Raw genomic sequence first — 18,914 nt, 5'->3', positions numbered from 1 at the left:
TGTTGATGGAGTTGCATGCCTTTACTCACTGCATTTGGCGTAAATTTATGGCATAAAGCACATGCACTTGACAGTCTGACAGCAGAAGGAATTTTAAGATAGTGCCTTTCGCTTACTGCCAGAATATGTCCAATGACAAGTTACCAAAGAGTCACATTACTAGTGTGTGAATGTGGCTATTGTGTAGGTCATGCACTGTGAACAAGGTCATAATTAGCATACAGTGCGTTGCAAAAGTATTCGGCCCCCTTGAACTTTGCGATCTTTTGCCCCATTTCAGGCTTCAAACATAAAAATATGAGACTGTAATTTTTTGTGAAGAATCAACAACAAGTGGGACACAATCATGAAGTGGAATGAAATTTATTGGATATTTCAAACTTTTTTAACAAATAAAAAACTGAAAAATTGGGCGTGCAAAATTATTCAGCCCACTTAAGTTAATACTTTGTAGTGCCACCTTTTGCTGCGATTACAGCTGTAAGTCTCTTGGGGTATGTCTCTATCAGTTTTGCACACCGAGAGACTGAAATCTTTGCCCATTCCTCCTTGCAAAACAGCTCGAGCTCAGTGAGGTTGGATGGAGAGCATTTGTGAACAGCAGTTTTCAGTTCTTTCCACAGATTCTAGATTGGATTTAGGTCTGGACTTTGACTTGGCCATTCTAACACCTGGATATGTTTATTTGTAAACCATTCCATTGTAGATTTTGCTTTATGTTTTGGATCATTGTCTTGTTGGAAGACAAATCTCCGTCCCAGTCTCAGGTCTTTTGCAGACTCCATCAGGTTTTCTTCCAGAATGGTCCTGTATTTGGCTCCATCCATCTTCCCATCAATTTCAACCATCTTCCCTGTCCCTGCTGAAGAAAAGCAGGCCCAAACCATGATACTGCCACCACCATGTTTGACAGTGGGGATGTTGTGTTCAGGGTGATGAGCTGTGTTGCTTTTACGCCAAACATAACGTTTTGCATTGTTGCCAAAAAGATTGATTTTGGTTTCATCTGACCAGAGCACCTTCTTCCACATGTTTGGTGTGTCTCCCAGGTGGCTTGTGGCAAACTTTAAACGACACTTTTTATGGATAGGAATGGCTTTCTTCTTGCCACTCTTCCATAAAGGCCAGATTTGTGCAGAATACGACTGATTGTTGTCCTATGGACAGAGTCTCCCACCTCAGCTGTAGATCTCTGCAGTTCATCCAGAGTGATCATGGGCCTCTTGGCTGCATCTCTGGTCAGTCTTCTCCTTGTATGAGCTGAAAGTTTAGAGGGACGGCCAGGTCTTGGTAGATTTGCAGTGGTCTGATACTCCTTCCATTTCAATATTATCGCTTGCACAGTGCTCCTTGGGATGTTTAAAGCTTGGGAAATCTTTTTGTATCCAAATCCGGCTTTAAACTTCTCCACAACAGTATCTCGGACCTGCCTGGTGTGTTCCTTGTTCTTCATGATGCTCTCTGCGCTTTAAACGGACCTCTGAGACTATCACAGTGCAGGTGCATTTATACGGAGACTTGATTACACACAGGTGGATTCTATTTATCATCATTAGTCATTTAGGTCAACATTGGATCATTCAGAGATCCTCACTGAACTTTTGGAGAGAGTTTGCTGCACTGAAAGTTAAGGGGGTGAATAATTTTGCACGGCCAATTTTTCAGTTTTTTATTTGTTAAAAAAGTTTGAAATATCCAATAAATTTCGTTCCACTTCATGATTGTGTCCCACTTGTTGTTGATTCTTCACAAAAAATTACAGTTTTATATCTTTATGTTTGAATCCTAAAATGTGGCAAAAGTTCGCAAAGTTCAAGGGGGCCGAATACTTTCGCAAGGCACTGTATGTGATGGTCAACTGTTAACCCATAAGTCTTTGTGTGTGTGTGTGTGTGTGTGTGTGTGTGTGTGTGTGTCCAGCTAGATCTTTTATTTAAATTTCCAATCAGGGCTTGTATCATAGCAGACTTGCAGCTTAAAAACTAACCTTCTCTGTTAATTATTACATGTTGCCTCCAACAAGTCCAGTTAAAAAAAATTATATACGTCAAGGGCACAAGCTACTGAATACAGGTGCATTTCACAGGCGCTCACGTGACTTACATTCCAGTTTAAATCCCGTGACATACAGAAGCATGCTTTCTAATTGATTCATCCTCTTCTCAAAATGCTGGTTTGGCCAGAGGTCACTTATTTTTATTCAGAATTGTGATTTTTTTTTTTTGTTGAATAGCTGAAAAAGTAACATAAAACAATGTATTGTATGAGGCTTATTTTTATTCTGTGATTGTTTGTTATGTATTTTTCTTTGACATAAGTTTTTCTGAAGATTTGACTGAAGATCATCGGGCTTAAAGTATATACGACTCCCAAAGTCAATTTGTTGGTGACCACTGAGACACATTTTCTGTTCAAAGTAACTGCCGTAATCAGACCTTTTTTTCCCCTGATCTATTATTCACTGTATGTAGCTTGCGGGTGATTTAGTTACGGCCATGCAAGAGTTCTGAGTGCTGTATTGGTAGGTCACAGTGCACAAGCTTATCAATCTCTATTTCTAATTACTGGTTCTAGTGCTTTTATGAAAAGTTAAAGATGCTATGTGTCAATATAAGAAATATCTAAAGTATTTTCTAAAGTGTTTTTCATTTGTGTATAAAGTACATGTTAAAAATTCAACAAAAGTTCAACAAAATACTAACCTGCCCCATGTCTGATTCTTTCTTATGAGTTTGGTGCCCTTTGCCCCTTGATTTCTGGCAATATTTTTCTACAAAATAGCATAAATGTCTGTATTCTTGCTGCTCAATAAAGATATAATTTTATGCATGAGAAAGGTATTATACAAATATGTTAATATTATAGATAAATTGGGGAGGGTTGCGTTAGGAAGGGCATCCAGCGTAAAACATGTGCCAAATCAAACGTGCGGAGGATCCGCTGTGGCGACCCCTAACGGGAGAAGCCGAAAAGAAAAACTAATAGTATTAGTCACTAAAGGCTGTAAGATTTTTACATTCCCTGATATTTACAATTAGATGTGTTAAGGAACTTAAACTCAAACGTGGCCTATTCTCACCCACACATATTTCCAAAATATTAATATTTCATACCTGCTGCAAAACTGGGCAGCACCCGGACATAACAATGTTAAACCAGGTCGTTTGTTTAAGAACACATCAAACATTGTAAAGGTTTTTAAAAAAAATATTTTATATTATGATGATATTTGTACTAAAATAGGATTCGAAAACACCACTATAATCGGTGCTTCTTCATCTTGTATCTCTTAAAATAGTCACGCCATGATGTATCAATCAGTCACTCGTGCTCACGGAGTCACAGGTTTAATTCATAAAATTTTAACTTTGGAATGATGTGACATGAACAATTGTGTCAAATGAGCTTGCATTCCTGGTGTTCAGTGTACTTATGCACCGAATGGGAGTCAATGAAGTGAAAAATGGAGTGTGATCGCAGCCTAAGATGTGAACTCTTGGTTTGAGCTCTGATTTCTATCTCTAAAGAAAATGTATAAATCAAAATAAATAGCAAAGAGCTGCTTATAAATAAAAAACAGCACAAAAACCTAAATAAGATATTATTATTGAACATGCTTTGGTCAGTACAGCAAATTGTTATGTTAGGAAATCACTGGTGTATTGAGGACATCAAACAGATTGGCCAAGGAAAAGAGCAGGAGTTGATGATCAGAACATTGTCAGAGTTGTGAAGGAAAACATCAGTCACAACAGTGATTTTCCGCAGTGCAGGATTAAGCAGTAAGATTCAGAAGACCAAATTAGAATTTAGAAAAAAAAAAAAGATGAGCCATGTTTTGGAAAATGTTAACCTCTACTAAAATGATAGAAAGGCCAGAGTGTGGAGAAAGAAAGGATCCACTCATGATCCAAAACTCATCGGTCAAGTGCAGTGGAGTTAGTGTCATTGCTTCGCTTTGTATGGTTTCATCCTTCTGGATTGGGTTCACTGATCTTTATTGATTACTCAACTGATTGTGGTAGCAGCAGAAATAAATTCACAGATCTACAGGAACATACTCTGAAAAGAGGCTGAAAGGAGAAACCCCCCAAAATTAACAAAACAACTGAAAGAAGTGGGAGTACAAGCCTGGAAAAAGCTTCACAGAAGAAGAATGCAACAGTTTGTTGATGTCACGATGTCATCATTTGAAGCGGTTTTTGCAAGCGAGGCTTTTGCAACCAGATATTCAGTGTTACTTAAAGACAACATGTTCATCTTTCAATACATTCCTATACTTTGTTCTGTTGTTTCAGTAAATATGAGAAAAATTCAAGTTCTAATTCTGATGTCACACCACATCATTTATCTTTTGATCTCAAAACCAAATACTTGTAGTGTATTGCAAAACAAAAGAACTGGTTTTGGTGGTTATTGTGTGATACTGTAAGGGTGAGCTGACAGATAATCGAATTGAGGGGTGATGGATTGATAAAGTGTACGTATCAGCAGCTGGTATGTATGTAGCTGCATGTAACGAAAGGTTGCACTGCTTACTTCACCATTCAGCCACATGCAAATATCCAGATATTTCTGCCAACCCACTGCTTTTGCCGGAGCTAACCCAGCAATGTCCTTAAATAACTTCTCTCAGCTCTAAAACAGTGCATCAATAAAGCTTTATTTCCCCTCATCTGTTACAAGTGTTTTTCAGATTGGATTGTGATAAAAACAAAAGGACCTGTGTAAGACGAAAAAGCCGGTTATATGTCACCCTGTGCCAATAAACGTGTCAGGTGTGCAAAAAATTAAAAACGTAGTCCCTTCTGACTAATCAACATGATCCCCTTTCCTACATTATAACTTTCGGGTTCAGATCTCATCGATCCAGCAGTGCTTCAGCCGGGCCGTCTGGACAAAATCCTGTCTCCACCACAAGACAAACACACAACATAGCTGCTGCAATAAACCATTAAACAGAACAGTAAAGTGAACTACAATAAAGGAAGTTGTAATAGTCTGTGCAACTGCTACTGAGAGAACCTCAACCTCATCTAAATGTAGGCGTTAACCTGGAGGAAACCCCCTATGACAAATGGTCTGACTGTTTCATGTGAGTATTACGTAACATGTAAGAATAAAACTAAATGTTTAAGAGGTACTTTATTTATTTATTTACTTTATATTTATTAGGTACTTTATTATATAATTTGCTTGCGATTTAAAACCTAATTGCTATATTTATTGAATATAAAATGGTTTCTGTTCCTGTGTATCTGGGAACTTTTTATTTTATTGCTAAAGAATATGACTAACTGTTTTATTGAGGTTTACTGGCATTGCTGATGTAATACGCTAGTTTCCGTGGTATCGTAGTGTTTACATTCTCTCTTTCTCTCTCTCTCTCTCTCTCTCTCTCTCTCTCTCTCTCTCAACCAGCACACACACACACACAGGTAAGTACACTTACAGCTGCCTTCAATGAGTACAAATGAGAAATGTTTTTTTAAGCAAACTGGTTTTCAAACATTTTCTTGCTTCTCTGAATATTCAGTTGTATTATTTCACCAATATACAGTCCCCTCCAAAAGTATTGGGACATCATGATAATATTGCAGAATTGCAGCTTTCCTTTCTTGACTTTTACATCCAAGTACACTATAAGGACAAAACTATTGGGACGCCTGACCTTTCCTGCCTTATGTAGTTCTTCTCCAAACTGTTACCAGAAACCTGGAGGCACTCAATTAAAGTTTTTCATTCACTTGGACTTGAAAACCAAAACCAGCTCTATGAAGATCTGGTTTAGAGAAGAATATCTTAAGTGTCCTGTTATAGAGCGCTGAACAGTTTTGGGATGAATTAAAACACTGACTGAACCTCAGACCTCCTCACTCTACATCAGTGGCTGATGACCACATATGTCCACAAGCACACTCCAAATTATAGTGGAACATCTTCCAGGAATAGTGGAGGGAATGTGCTGCTTAAAAAAAGCACATACCGTACTTATAACCACGTTAAACAACTTAGAACCTGGCAATTTTGGTTGCAGATCATCAAATGAGCAAAGGTAAAGGGAATATAAATAACATTAACTATTTGGTTGGATGTCCCTTGTTTTTACAATAACTGCATCAAGATAGTGGTGACCACTGACATAACCAAAGTGCTGCATGTCTTGGATCATGGGAAGATCATTTTCCTTCTCCGTATTTGTTTAATTAATTTCGGTTCCTTAACTTTTTGTTGCTCATCTCTTTATTTCCGAAATTTCCCTGCTAATAAGTCGTCTACCTTTTCTGTTTTGGCCTCTTATATTTCGGCTTTCAAAATCTTCTGCAAATGTTTTTGATGTTACTGAACCTTGTTTTTTCTTCTTTTTCTTTACAGCACTCACATGGTTACTGTCACAGCCTGCTGTTGTTCTCCTTGACTCATTATACTCTAGATTATTTTATTGACTAGACCCAGTGTGTAGGCATTGGTTCTGGTATATGCTACCCTCTTTTTTCAGCTTTAAAATGCCTTGGTTTTCTCTAATGGACAGCTTTTTGGTCTTTATTTTGGTTTATCCATTTTAACAAATGTCTTAACAGGTGCTCAAACCAAGAGTAGATCTATCTATCTATCTATCTATCTATCTATCTATCTATCTATCTATCTATCTATCTATCTATCTATCTATCTAGTGTTATATATATTTTTTTATCACATCAGCAATGTGTAAGAGAATATGGAATAAATCTCAAGATTTAATTCTTTTTTTAGTATAACCCAATTCTTGGTTGGAATTCTCTGTAGACACAATGAATAAAATTTAAATTGCAAAGTTGCACTTCACAGTAAAGATTGTTGGTAGCATTAGCATTTTAGCAGCAAAATACATGTTTTTTTCTGTACCAATTCAGGCACTTCATTTTCGAATGCTGTCGTGGTGTCCATGTGGCTGTGGGTTCTTTATTTTCCTCCAGTTTTTGTTGGAGAAGTTTCCTTTTAACGTACTAAAAAAGTAAGAGAGGGAGGAAACATTGCATGCACAGGTACAATCCGTACTTACGGCTTGGCATGTGTATCCACCATTAAATGCATTTCTGTAACCCAGTGTCAGGACAAAGAAGCTAATTATTCCCTCAAGAGTCTTATTAGCACCAAAAGTCATGGCCTTGTGGGATGTAAGCAGGTGCATGTGAAGTGAACTCCCGGAACTACTTTCAGACATGATGCTTATTAAGTGCTCAGTGAACTATTTTGTCCAGTTCTGAATTTCTCTCCAATATCCAAATTCCCCACACTGCCCTCTATATTGAAGTCTATTTCCTTTTCTTTTTTTTTCACCAAAGCTGCTATTTCTTGTTTACGGTTTGCTTTGCCAGCATACTTGTGCTACCTAGAATTTGTGCAGCAGATGTTTGCAGGCCTTGCACCATTTCTTGATCCTCGGTTAGAAAAGCATAAAATGACCACTACGCCAGTTATGATCTTCTGTTTATTATATGGCTTTAGAACGTGGTAGAAGTCGCTGGTGGAAGTGTTCGTTTGCCTATATTCCATACACAACTAGCTCATGTATGTAAAAGTATTTCTGTGGATACCATTATAACATAATTCTAACATTAATAGACATTATGCACTGACCTCATTGAGTTTTGTTGAAATAAAACATTGAGGAAAAGTACACAATTATATCTGAGAAACCGCAGTCATCATTCACCACTTATTTAATGGCATAAAGAACATTAAGCTTTTTATTATTATTATTTTTAATAGTTTATTAAATTCACACAAATGCAGCAAAGCAAAAAGAAAAAGAAAACAGGAATGGAATTAAACATGGCCATAATGTTCTCAGCCCAAACAGCATGGACAATCTCCTTTTCTAGTTCTAATACTGATACAGGAAATCATTTCCCTGCAGTCAAAAACACACCTTTACAGACAGTTTCACTTTATTTTGTAGCTTGGTGTTATTTGACTGAAAACGCACCTTTGAAATGTAAAAGTGAATTTATAAAGTAAATTCAAAAGTCCTATAGAAAAGAAAAGCACGCTGAACTTGTTCGCTAGAGTTACTACAGTAATGTTCTTTGGCGGATACTGCAAATTATACCATTCTGACTTTAGACTTACAAGTTTAGCAATTCTTCTTGTAGCAGAGCAAAAAAGAAACAAACACACTATTTGGCCATTTATTGTTTGTATAAAAGAAAAACTCCGTTGCGTTGTTATAATGCAAATCAGCAGGACTGTGATCAGTTACAGCGCGTCTGCTCCAGTGATTATATTGCTTTAATATAATTAAGGACAAGTGGCATTATGAGATGGAGTCTAGTTTAAAAAAAACAAAGCAAACATGCATTCAAATGTAAATGAGAGATGAACGTGGGAACGTGAAGAAACAGGACATTTATTCAGCAGTAGCGCACGAGTGCATGTTACTATTTAACACTTGTTCCTCATTCCAGCCATCATCTTGTACCACTTTCAAAAGTAAAACTACTTTGTGTTGGTAGAGTCACACTGAACACAATCAGAGGAATGAGGGTAAGAATTTCCTTCTGTAAACAGCAGCAGCTGGGTAGGAGGTACATTACTCTGACATTACTCTGGGTTAGGGTTAACCATGCCACTCCTGTATGCTGCCAGAATACCTGGTCTAAAACCCAAGTAAGGAATGAAACATGACGGGTTGTACTGTAATCGAAGATGACAAGAGTTACTATTTTTATCCTGAAGAAAATTATTTCCCAATGCAGCATATTCTGTTTGTACCAAATTTGCCAATGATCGTTATTGTTAGGGAATAAAACAATCCCTAACTAAGGTCTGGGAAAATCTCACACTGTGGGGAATGAAGCTGAATGAATCAGAGCACATTTATACGAAAGATTTGCCACCGATTACATTTAATTTAATGAACGTGTTGTAATAATAAACAGCGCCTCTCACATAAAAGCTCTGAACTGCAAAGACTCCTGGGCTAAAAAATAAATAAATAAGCCAATCACAAGATCGCCCAAAAAAAAAAAAGATTTCCCATAGTTAAAAAAAAACAAATCATTGGTCAGGTCAGATCAAGTAATTAAACAAATACTATAAATCTCTATCAATCCTGCTCCTGTCCATGAGTTTTTCATCAAAACCCTGGCAGATCTGCAGGAGGAGTGGCAGATAACCAATCTTTTAAAAGAAATAATAATTGGTCCGCAAAGACATTTTTTTCGTGTTGAAATTGACATAATTGCAATGATCATGATTTTAATTTTGAGTATAAGAAGACAATAGAAGTGAATTTCCTGGGTCCAATGATTTATTGTTCATGCCATTAAATCTATTCGCCATTTCGAACCTGGTCCATTATTTTTTCCCCACACAGGAGTGAATAAATCTGCTAATAAAAACATTGCCACACCATAGATTTTGATTTATTTTGTCAAACAAGAACATCCCATTAACGTATGAGAACGAGTGTGTTAATATCAACCTGATATGCACATTACAGACGGAACTGGGAGTCGTGCTGTTCTACAAAAACAATATCTATCTTCCGATCAATCAGGTTTATTATGGCTCAGAAATATATGATTATTAATAAAGTTATGTCGAACCTGCGAGAAGGCGGTTTCTATTATTACTTGCATTATTCAGTAGTGGAAGCAAACCTTCATTCACCAGGCTTTTTACTAAATTATTTAGTAAGGCAAAAAGGCAGCTTTACCATGCATATGATTACTGTACTTAGAACAAGCACATTAATAAAACCCTGTGACATGAAGTACAGCCGGATTTATCATTAGAGCCGTTACAGAACAATCGCAACACCTTCTGACCAATCAGATTGGAGAATTCAACAGTGATTTGGTGTAATACCTCTTAAACATGCATACGTGACCGAATAATCAACAAAGGCACGATCCTAAATCTGCAAGCCATTTTGTTTCTTGAAAGACACAATGTGAAAAGAAAAACGACCCTAGTAAAACAGTAGGTAAATGGTTACGTTTTAACTGAAGCTGGAGTTCGATCTGGCATTGACCAATAGGAAACTTTAAAGTGCAGGACGGCTACAGGCTCGCTGAGAAGTAACATTTCTCCAACTCAGCCAATCATTACGGTTCGTTTTTTACCACACGGATTTTTACATTCGCTGCTCAAACACTCCTCATCAGCAACCCACCCTTTTGCGAGCAAGGTCAACGGCTCTCCAAACGCTCTTGCTTTTCTAAAAATAAATATTATATATGCATGATAAGTTATCGGTCAGAGAGAACGTCTACAGGTCCACTCCTTGAGTACATACTCATGTTAGTCATACGGACCCCAAAAAAAAAAAAAAAAAAAAAGAGGAATAAAATTCAACATCTCGTTAAAATCTACAGACAGTGATTAGCATTGAAGGAAGGACACACACTTGCAGGTAGAAATTAGACAGTTATCAAAATACAATTTTTCTTTTTGATCATCTTTGGACACTTTTTTTTTACTTAGTATTTTTTTAATTATTGTATTTTATTTCATTACTTGCCATCGGGTTTTAACAATAAGATGGTTATAATTGTTGCAGTGTACCCATTGGCTGATGTCCCGTAGGGTATATTAAAGCTTTAGCGAGAGCAGAACTCTAACGCTATTACAGAGAAGAGGTCTGATTCTGTCGCTGTGCTCAGACTGTTCAAATATTAAACGTTTTTAATAAGTCGTTTCTTGTTTAAAGAGTTGTTTGTGGAATCATCACCGACATTGTCCTGACGAATAATTAACCCAGGTTAGTAAAAGAACATTTAACGAAGCTAATAAAAGCTTTGTTGACATTTTTACGGTTAGAAATCGCGGTTAGGTGCGCAGTCACGCCACAGAAAACGTCCCGGAGGCCGATGCTCCTGCGGAAAATCGGTGCGTTTCTCGCATATACACGGGGTGAATTGTGAACAGTGTGTTTTCTAACTATGGATTCTGTGGCTAACAGGCAAAGCAGGTTAATATAAATGAGGTTTTTGATTTTAAGAAAACGTTAAAAATCTGTTGAGGTGGAAAATGATTAGGTGAAAGATTTTAATGTGCAGTGACTAACTTAAGAAAATTCCTACACGGGTAGGAATCGGATACTAAACAAAGCTGCGATGTGTGAAAACCCAAAGGAGGAGGCATGGTTTTGTTTCACCGACAGACTTTGAAGACGTTGAAATGATTCGAATAAAAGGACCATTCTCTCGATTGCAGGCACACAAACGCACAGAAAATAATAAAGCCAGTCTTTGTTCACACACTTTCTTAATCCAAAACTGTTACTGAAGGGGTTAGTAGGTGGGGTTGGTCAACAAAATATCCATTCACTCCAACTTGAGGTCTCCCTTCAACTTCCTCTTCACGCGCGAGTATGGACTTAGCTCGTCATCCATGATGAAATCGTAGAGGACTTTCACCCATGACGTGTAGCAGGGCAGATCATCGTAATACTCAGCTGCGATTTTCTTCACCTATTGGGGGGAAAATGTTTTCAAAAAGGATGTACACGAATCATGTGTCATGTAAAAAAGAAAAAAAACATCAATGGGTTGTTTCTTGCCTTTAGAACAACACTTATTCATGTATAGAATAGTTTTATATTTCTCATTTATACATCAGAGGGTTAAGAACGATGATGAAGGGCTCAGGAGTGAGAGCTTCATAGTGCTGGGATTTGATCTCATGACCTTCCAACCAGAAGTCCAACATCTACCACTTCCCTATGTATTTATGAATTAATGATTACGCAGTGACAGTCCAGACTCCAGCTTCCAAACAAGCTGTGATATGCGAAGGAAAGAATTTCACTGTGCTGTTTTGTACATGTGACAAAAAGACTATCCAATTTTAGTGTTTTGGTAAATGCGTTCTGTTCCTTGTGTCCATTTCTGAGGGAACTCGAGGCAGCTTTCCTTTAAACCTAAACCAGAACATCACTGAACACAACAAGGATCATTGTGCTCGTTTTATTTTCATTTCATTTCCCAAATTCATCAGCGGAAATGCTTTTATTCCAAGTTTAAAAGTATCGAAGACTTCACCAGTTATTTACTCATTCATGCGCAAATGAAGCTCTACAGTTATTCATTTCCGAATCATTTTAAACACAATCAAATGGGATGAAAAGAGAAATTGTTTACCTGAGGAAGCCTTCGTCCCGGGATACTGGGGAAATCGTGATGCTCGTTGTGGTAGCCTACGTTGAAAGTGAGCAGATTCAGTGATCCGTAATAAGAATAGGTCTCGTGGCCCTTTAGGAACATGTAATGCTCAGCGATGAAGTGTCCAGAGATAGGATGAAGGCCCATTCCCAACATTGAGCCAGCCAGCATGTAAAACAAAGGTTTGGTGCCCAACAGCCAGTAGAGAAGGATGTTGAATGCAAACTGGATGACCACATTAGTGATCTCCAGCAGACTGATGGGTTTTGGATTGATGCATAAAGGACGAATTGCGTAGAATAGCGGCTGCAGGATAATCCAAACAAACTTGCGGAGGCGAGTGCAAAAGAACCAACCCTCGAAATCGGTAGGGATGTCCACGTCCACACCATCTCCACCCAGATAGCGGTGGTGATCAAGGTGGTATCGCTTAAAGGACGCGGAGTAAGGCAGACCGATTGGCAGGTTGGCGAAGATGGCGAACCAGCGATTCCATTTGGCATGTTTGTTGCCAAATGCTGTGTTGTGGGAAATTTCATGGATAGCTAAAGTCATGGAGTGGTTTATGCAACTGCCGAACACATAAGTCCAAAACAAGACCCACTTCCAATCCAAATCCTTGACCAGGTAAAAGGCCAGAAATTGGATGGCGACCATCATGCAGACAATCCATTTTAGCCTCGGGTCAGGTCCCATTAGAGATTTAATCTCTGGATATTTGCCTAGGAAGAAAAAAGAAAAAAAAGGAATCGAAGATTAGACATTAGCGTGGTATACACACACTTAAGAATTTTTTTTATTCCTACAAGTATTGACATGTTTGTTATCGCTGGTTTCTCTCGGGGAAAAGGATATAAGAACATAGAGAACAGCTACTACAAACAGAATTCTTAGTTTGCTATTGAAGAATTAAGGTTGACAAAGCAAAACTTTCAATTGGGAATTAAACAGATCCTTTGCAGTTTTTGGAAGCCTATAAGATTAATGGCACTTTTTAATAGAAATTATTTGCACAGAGATGGCAATTTAATGTAAATGCAAATTAGCAATAATTTGTTAATTTTAGGTATTTAGTTATTAGTATTTAGGTATTAGTTGATTGACACTTATTAGGTGGTCTATTTCCTACACTCGTACAATGTAACATACATATACCGTAATTTCCGGACTATAAAGCGCACCCATATATAATTTAATTTTACAAATATTTTTATCTTAAACATAAACAAGCCGCACCTGTCTAAAGGGTGTCTACACTGAAACTAATGAACTTTACACAGACTTTAACGAAAGACAAGTTACACATGCTTCCTTTAGGAGCATAGCGGTATTTTGGAAAAAAAAACGGCACAGCATTTTTCCGGTATTACTGTGTGTGTTCAGGACGAGGAATATGTCCTTATTATTTTCTGATGCTCATTTCTAATTTTCTTTGACTAACCCGTAACGCTGTTGCCAAGAAAAATAAAAGTTTTGGAAACTTGTCTGTGCTTATATGATTTCTGTAGCAAGTGGAGTTAGTGAGCTCTCCCTTCACCCAGACTCAACGCGTTACAACGGCTTGTATGTAAACAGTAGCCGACCAAGAAATTTGTCATCATTGTTCACTGTCTTCCTCCTTTCTTTCACAACTATTTCTCTCTGGAGTTTATCTTTTGGCATTGTCATGCGTTTAACAATAAAAAACTTTTTTCTCCCGATGCCGTGCAGCTCAGAACACAGGTGAGGTGCCTTTTTTCGTTTCCGTTCAGAAATTTCATTGGTCTAATGTTATGGGGTTCAGTTTTTTGGCTTAAAGTTTGTGAAACCGGGAAAAAACCCAGGAAAAATTCATAAATTAGCCGCTTCGTTGTTTAAGCCGTGGGGTCCAAACGTAGGAAAAAAGTAGCAGCTTATAGTCCGAAAAATACGGTAAACATATACACACACACGTGTCTAGATATCTAGATAGATAGATGTGTGTATATGTGTATGTTACATTGTTCGGGTGTAGGAGATCACATAAGTGTTCCTCCAGAACCCTGGTGCTACATCACACAACATGAAGCTAGATAATAAAACACAGTTATGGACTAAAGTAAGTGTCCTCGCCACATAAAGTGCATCATGTGGAACCGAGTGCAAAAAGTGCTGCCAGACAACACAAGACAGTGTGGGACAAATACACAAAACAGCGTGGGACAAATACACAAAACAGCACCGAGCAGTAAACCTATTGTAAAATATGATTATACAGTAATGTGCAAAAGAGGACTATAAACAAGAGTGTATTTGTAAACATAAACCCAATGTAGTGGGAAAAACAGCAGTAGCAGCATTTAAGATTTGCAAAACAGCATGTAACAGAATAATATGATTATATATAAATATAATATGGGTGGTGGAATGGATTGAGATGAGTAATGAGTGCGTGTTAAGTTCAGGTTATAAAGTTCAGTAACAATTATTATTATTATTATTATTATTATTATTATTATAACAATTATTAGGTCCCCTGGTGGTCTAGTGGTTAAGATGCAGCGCTCCCACCGCTGCGACCCGGGTTCGATTCCCGGTCAGGGAACCATCCCCAGCCACTCTCAGTGCCGGTCCCAAGCCTGGATAAATTGGGGAGGGTTGCGTTAGGAAGGGCATCCAGCGTAAAACATGTGCCAAATCAAACGTGCGGAGGATCCGCTGTGGCGACCCCTAACGGGAGAAGCCGAAAAGAAAGTTTTATTATTATAACAATTATTATTATTTCCTTTTGTTGATGGATTAATGTTTTGGGATTGGCTCCTATTCCATATTTCAACACTGTACAATTGTGTCAGGGCTGCTGCTAATTGGATCCAACTTCGCCATAGAAAAAGACGATGAGCCAAAGCATTCGTCTGTTAGTGTTATTTAGAGAACAAACATTCGGCTGGTGTGTTATCTATGGAATGGAACGGCCTTCCCAGGGCACAAATCCTCCCCTAAATCCTATTGAACTGCTATGGGATTAACTGAATCAGAGAGTCAGAAAGAAATCTCCAACTGGTGAAGTTCAACTATGGCAACTTACACAGGGGGCATGGCAAAGTACTTCAGCTGAATGTTTGGAGAAACGAACTGTCCGGATGCCAAGAATGTGTAAAGTTGTTATTAATGCTAAGGGAAGACTTTTACAGTAAATCTTAATGCTGGTTTATTACCTAGTTTGTTGCATATAAAATATAAACAAAAGGAACATGCATGTGTGTTTTAAAAACTATAAAACACTAGTTACTGTAAGACTAAACTACAGCACAAATCAGATTTATAAAGCAGGTCTAGACTTATACGGGGCAAGTCCAGACTGAAAACCTGAGTGAAACTAGTTCTTGAAGTACTTTCCTATTTTGTTCCTGAACCTTCTTTCTTTTTTTTAAATCAAAGCTTGAACGTAAAATATCACTAAAAGGACATAAAAGCACAAGTATGCATTTCCATATATGGACAATAATTGACAATATGTTAAAGCGTATTTGTTCATCTGTTCAGTTAAATAGTTCTTGTTTTCTCCTCAGCTACAATAGGTGGACTTCTGTTTTCATTGGAAAGAAAATTTACTCATACGGGCTTAGAAGAAAGGCAGAGTAGGATCCTTGCATACACATCTGCCATGGAGTTGGTGGAGATACAATGGATCAAAGACAGTCTCAGGTTGAAATTTTAAACCAGTCATTAGTAAAGAACCGTAACCACCCAGTCATTGCCTCTTTCACTTTAAAACAAGCCTCTCTCACTGCTCCGGATCGACTCCGAGCGCACAAAGGACTGACGACATAAAAAGCATAAAATATTCATTCAGTACAAGCATTTGTCGTACAATGAGTGCACATTATGTCAACATGAAATTAAATAGCCTGAGGGATAAATGCTCCTACTTTCCATCAGGACAAAAGGTCCTGACACTGGGTACTGAATGGGTCTTTATAACACTACACCTTCATGTCAACTGGAGGGCTGCAGGCACAAAACTACTGAACTTTGTTCCAGACACATCCGTTGAGAAACTCACATGGTGGACGCCGGGTGGGCCGATACGATTCCAGCACCTTCACGGGCAACTCAATGAGTTTCAAATGCGTGACACTGCCTACAACTCACACGACAGTCAAAAGGTTGAGTAAATACAAACAAAAGTTGATGTAAAAGATCGTCCGTACACGTGTCTGTTTTGTGTGGTTGAAAATAAATCAGACAAATCGTTATCGTCTATAGAATAATAACGCCTTCACACGTTCCTCAAACGGTCACAAAAGGCATTTCATTCATGCACCTATACTATTAACGCTACACGCATCAGTCAGAAGCCTGTAGTCTAATTGCAGTCTCAGTAACAGTGTCAAAGTACCTTTTCTAAAAGGCCAAAAGTTCAGTCATCCTGGTTTATTTCCCCATTTAAACATGAACTATTACAGCTTTTGGAGCAGCTGCTCTGTTGTGTTCATGCAGCTCAGTGGGGAAAAGACAAGAGTTCGATTTTTACTGCATTTATCTGCTAATATCTGATGGGTGCATCTTATCTGATCAGAGTCCATGCCTCTGGAAGCACAAGGCACCAGTGTGAAGCAAAACAAACACTTACTCATAGATTAATTACTCATAAAAAAAGGTTACGCATTTGAACCCTAAACCTAAACTGTTGACACGGAAAGCTGCTGATATGAACTTCCATGTACCGGTAGCTGGACCTTTTATACACTGTACTTAAAACAGTCCTGCTCCAGTAAGTCCTTCTGATGAAAAAAAGGAATATATGTACATTATGCAACAAATAAAGTTTATGCACAGCCAGTGAACTCACAGTGCTTTAATAAACTTCTATATGGAAAGGAAATAGAAACTCCAATGAAGGGGTAAAAAAAAAAATAACATGTTCGAGGACTGGGGAGAGTGAAAGCAAGTGCTTTTCATACCAAACGTTATATTAAAATTAAAGGTGAAAACATAGCAAACATGACTAGGTTTTAACTTTATAGTACAATCAGCAACGATCCGAATTACATTACAATAGAGTTCAATAACTAACATCTGTTTGGGCATCTTGACCTAAAGATACCAGTGTTGCTAGGCAACCAAGTTGGTTGTAGATCAACAAATAAAGTCTGATGGCTAACGGATCAACTTATTAGCTAAATTCACAGGGTTACACAGATATTTAGTCACTTTACACAAGTGAGTGATCTAATGAGAGATTATTATTTTCAAAGTTTTCCAAAAATGCATGTTTATCCCATTTTTTCACAGGCCAGTGTACCCCCTTCCCCCCCAGGCCCTAATTAGGGGGATCTCTGATCCACAGCAAGCATCATTGTAATCCAATTACACTAAAATGACATTTCATACACTCATAGTTCAGAGGAAAGTTTATATACATGGAAAAAAAGTGGAAAACAAAATGCCATAGGTTTTAATAGCATCTGTATTTATTAGCCAGGCCTTGAGATGTCAGTGTTTGCTAGTTAGCCGAGCTGATCATAAGATTAGATGAAATCTTTTAATGAAAGGATCACATCACTAGTTAATGGATCACATGTGCAGTGTGTAATATGGTTATATGGATGATTTCTAGATCATGGAGGTGTTGGTTGTGAAATGTACAGGGAGTGGCGTCTCTGTTACAGGGCGTTAGTTTTCTCTGAAGCCATCTTGTGTTGACATAACGGTAAGTGATCAAGTGGGGTTTGGAAATGGGATCTCCTTAAGTTAACATTGGGCAAAGAGAGACAACCAAACCGACTAATATATATATATATATATGTATGTATATAAAAGCATTAATTATGTAAATACTAACACATTTTATATATAATATAATGAAATAGGGATCTGTCACTTCCACTGCAACCACTGACTAATACACACACGGGTGGATTAGACCCTGAAATCACTGAAACACAAAATGAAGTTGCTCACCGAGGATCTCTTTTCTCCGGTCGGCATGCGGCTGGTCGGTATAAACCCATTCGAAATCCTCACGCGCCACCCGGTTCCCCATAATACACCGCGCTTTACTACTGTCCAATCTACGGGATTTAGAGGCCGGTTCCTTGGAGAAGGTTTTAAAAAAATACCCGTGTAGGAAACTCTGAAGGTTCAAGTTGCTCTAAGTTCCTCTATCTACAGTTATCGCTCGAGCTCTGCTACGCAAATGGACGAGACGAGACGCGCTACGTCCGGTACGCTGTTCCGCTTGTGGTGGGGGCGGGGCCGCGCGCTGTACAGCAGCCAATCGGAAAGCGGCGTCTCTTCCACCGCGTCCAATCACAATAGCGTAGGCGGGACTTCGCGTCGGACGTTCTCTCCGAGCCATCTTTCGCACGTACACGATTTGACCGTCTGCTCTTATAGGAAACACCTGTATTGATGTGCTTATCACGTGGCAGCATAATAAACGTGATAATACAGGGATCTTGAGGGACTTAAACCCTGGCATGATTGTTAGTGCCAGATGGGATGAGTATTTCAGAAACTGAAAATGAAATGTGGGATGTTATCAGACACAAGTGTTTACAGAGAATAAACCAAAAGAAAATGTACTTTACAGCACAGTGAAATTATTTCTTTGCATATCCCAGGAAGCTGGGGTCAGAGCACAGGGGCAGCACAGAGGGTTAAGGACTCAATGCCCCAAAGACTGTCCACTCTGTGATAATGGGACTTGAACACCCAACCATCTAACAAGCAAACCAGACCTTAACCAAAGAGCTACCACTTCCTAAATAGTGAGTAGACATGCTACAGTATGTTGATGAG

At 38.3% G+C, this 18,914-nt stretch overlaps 1 protein-coding gene across 1 annotated transcript; it reads right to left on the bottom strand.

The window, feature by feature from the left end:
* Window positions 1-7,453: 7,453 nt before the first annotated feature.
* On the bottom strand, window positions 7,454-18,387 carry degs1 (delta(4)-desaturase, sphingolipid 1). Its single transcript, XM_083532995.1, has 3 exons — window positions 18,075-18,387; window positions 12,129-12,871; window positions 7,454-11,459 (listed from the first exon to the last, which is right to left on the bottom strand). Exons 1-3 carry the CDS (start codon window positions 18,154-18,156, stop codon window positions 11,313-11,315), a joined length of 972 nt encoding a protein of 323 aa, XP_083389121.1. The 5' UTR covers window positions 18,157-18,387; the 3' UTR covers window positions 7,454-11,312.
* Window positions 18,388-18,914: the final 527 nt, after the last annotated feature.

The sequence above is a fragment of the Silurus aristotelis genome (genome assembly GCF_946808225.1).
Source record: "Silurus aristotelis genome assembly, chromosome: 27".
NCBI lineage: Eukaryota > Metazoa > Chordata > Actinopteri > Siluriformes > Siluridae > Silurus > Silurus aristotelis.
The sequence above is the reverse complement of the archived record's forward strand: the minus strand, read 5'-3'. Positions and strand labels throughout refer to the sequence as shown.

Coding starts and splice junctions, on each gene's coding strand:
- degs1 (XM_083532995.1), bottom strand. CDS start 18,156: ATGGGGAACCGGGTGGCGCGTGAGGATTTCGAATGGGTTTATACCGAC. Junction 12,872..18,074: donor CCGGAGAAAAGAGATCCTCG/GTGAGCAACTTC, acceptor TTTTCTTCCTAG/GCAAATATCCAGAGATTAAA. Junction 11,460..12,128: donor CGGGACGAAGGCTTCCTCAG/GTAAACAATTTC, acceptor TCCCCCCAATAG/GTGAAGAAAATCGCAGCTGA.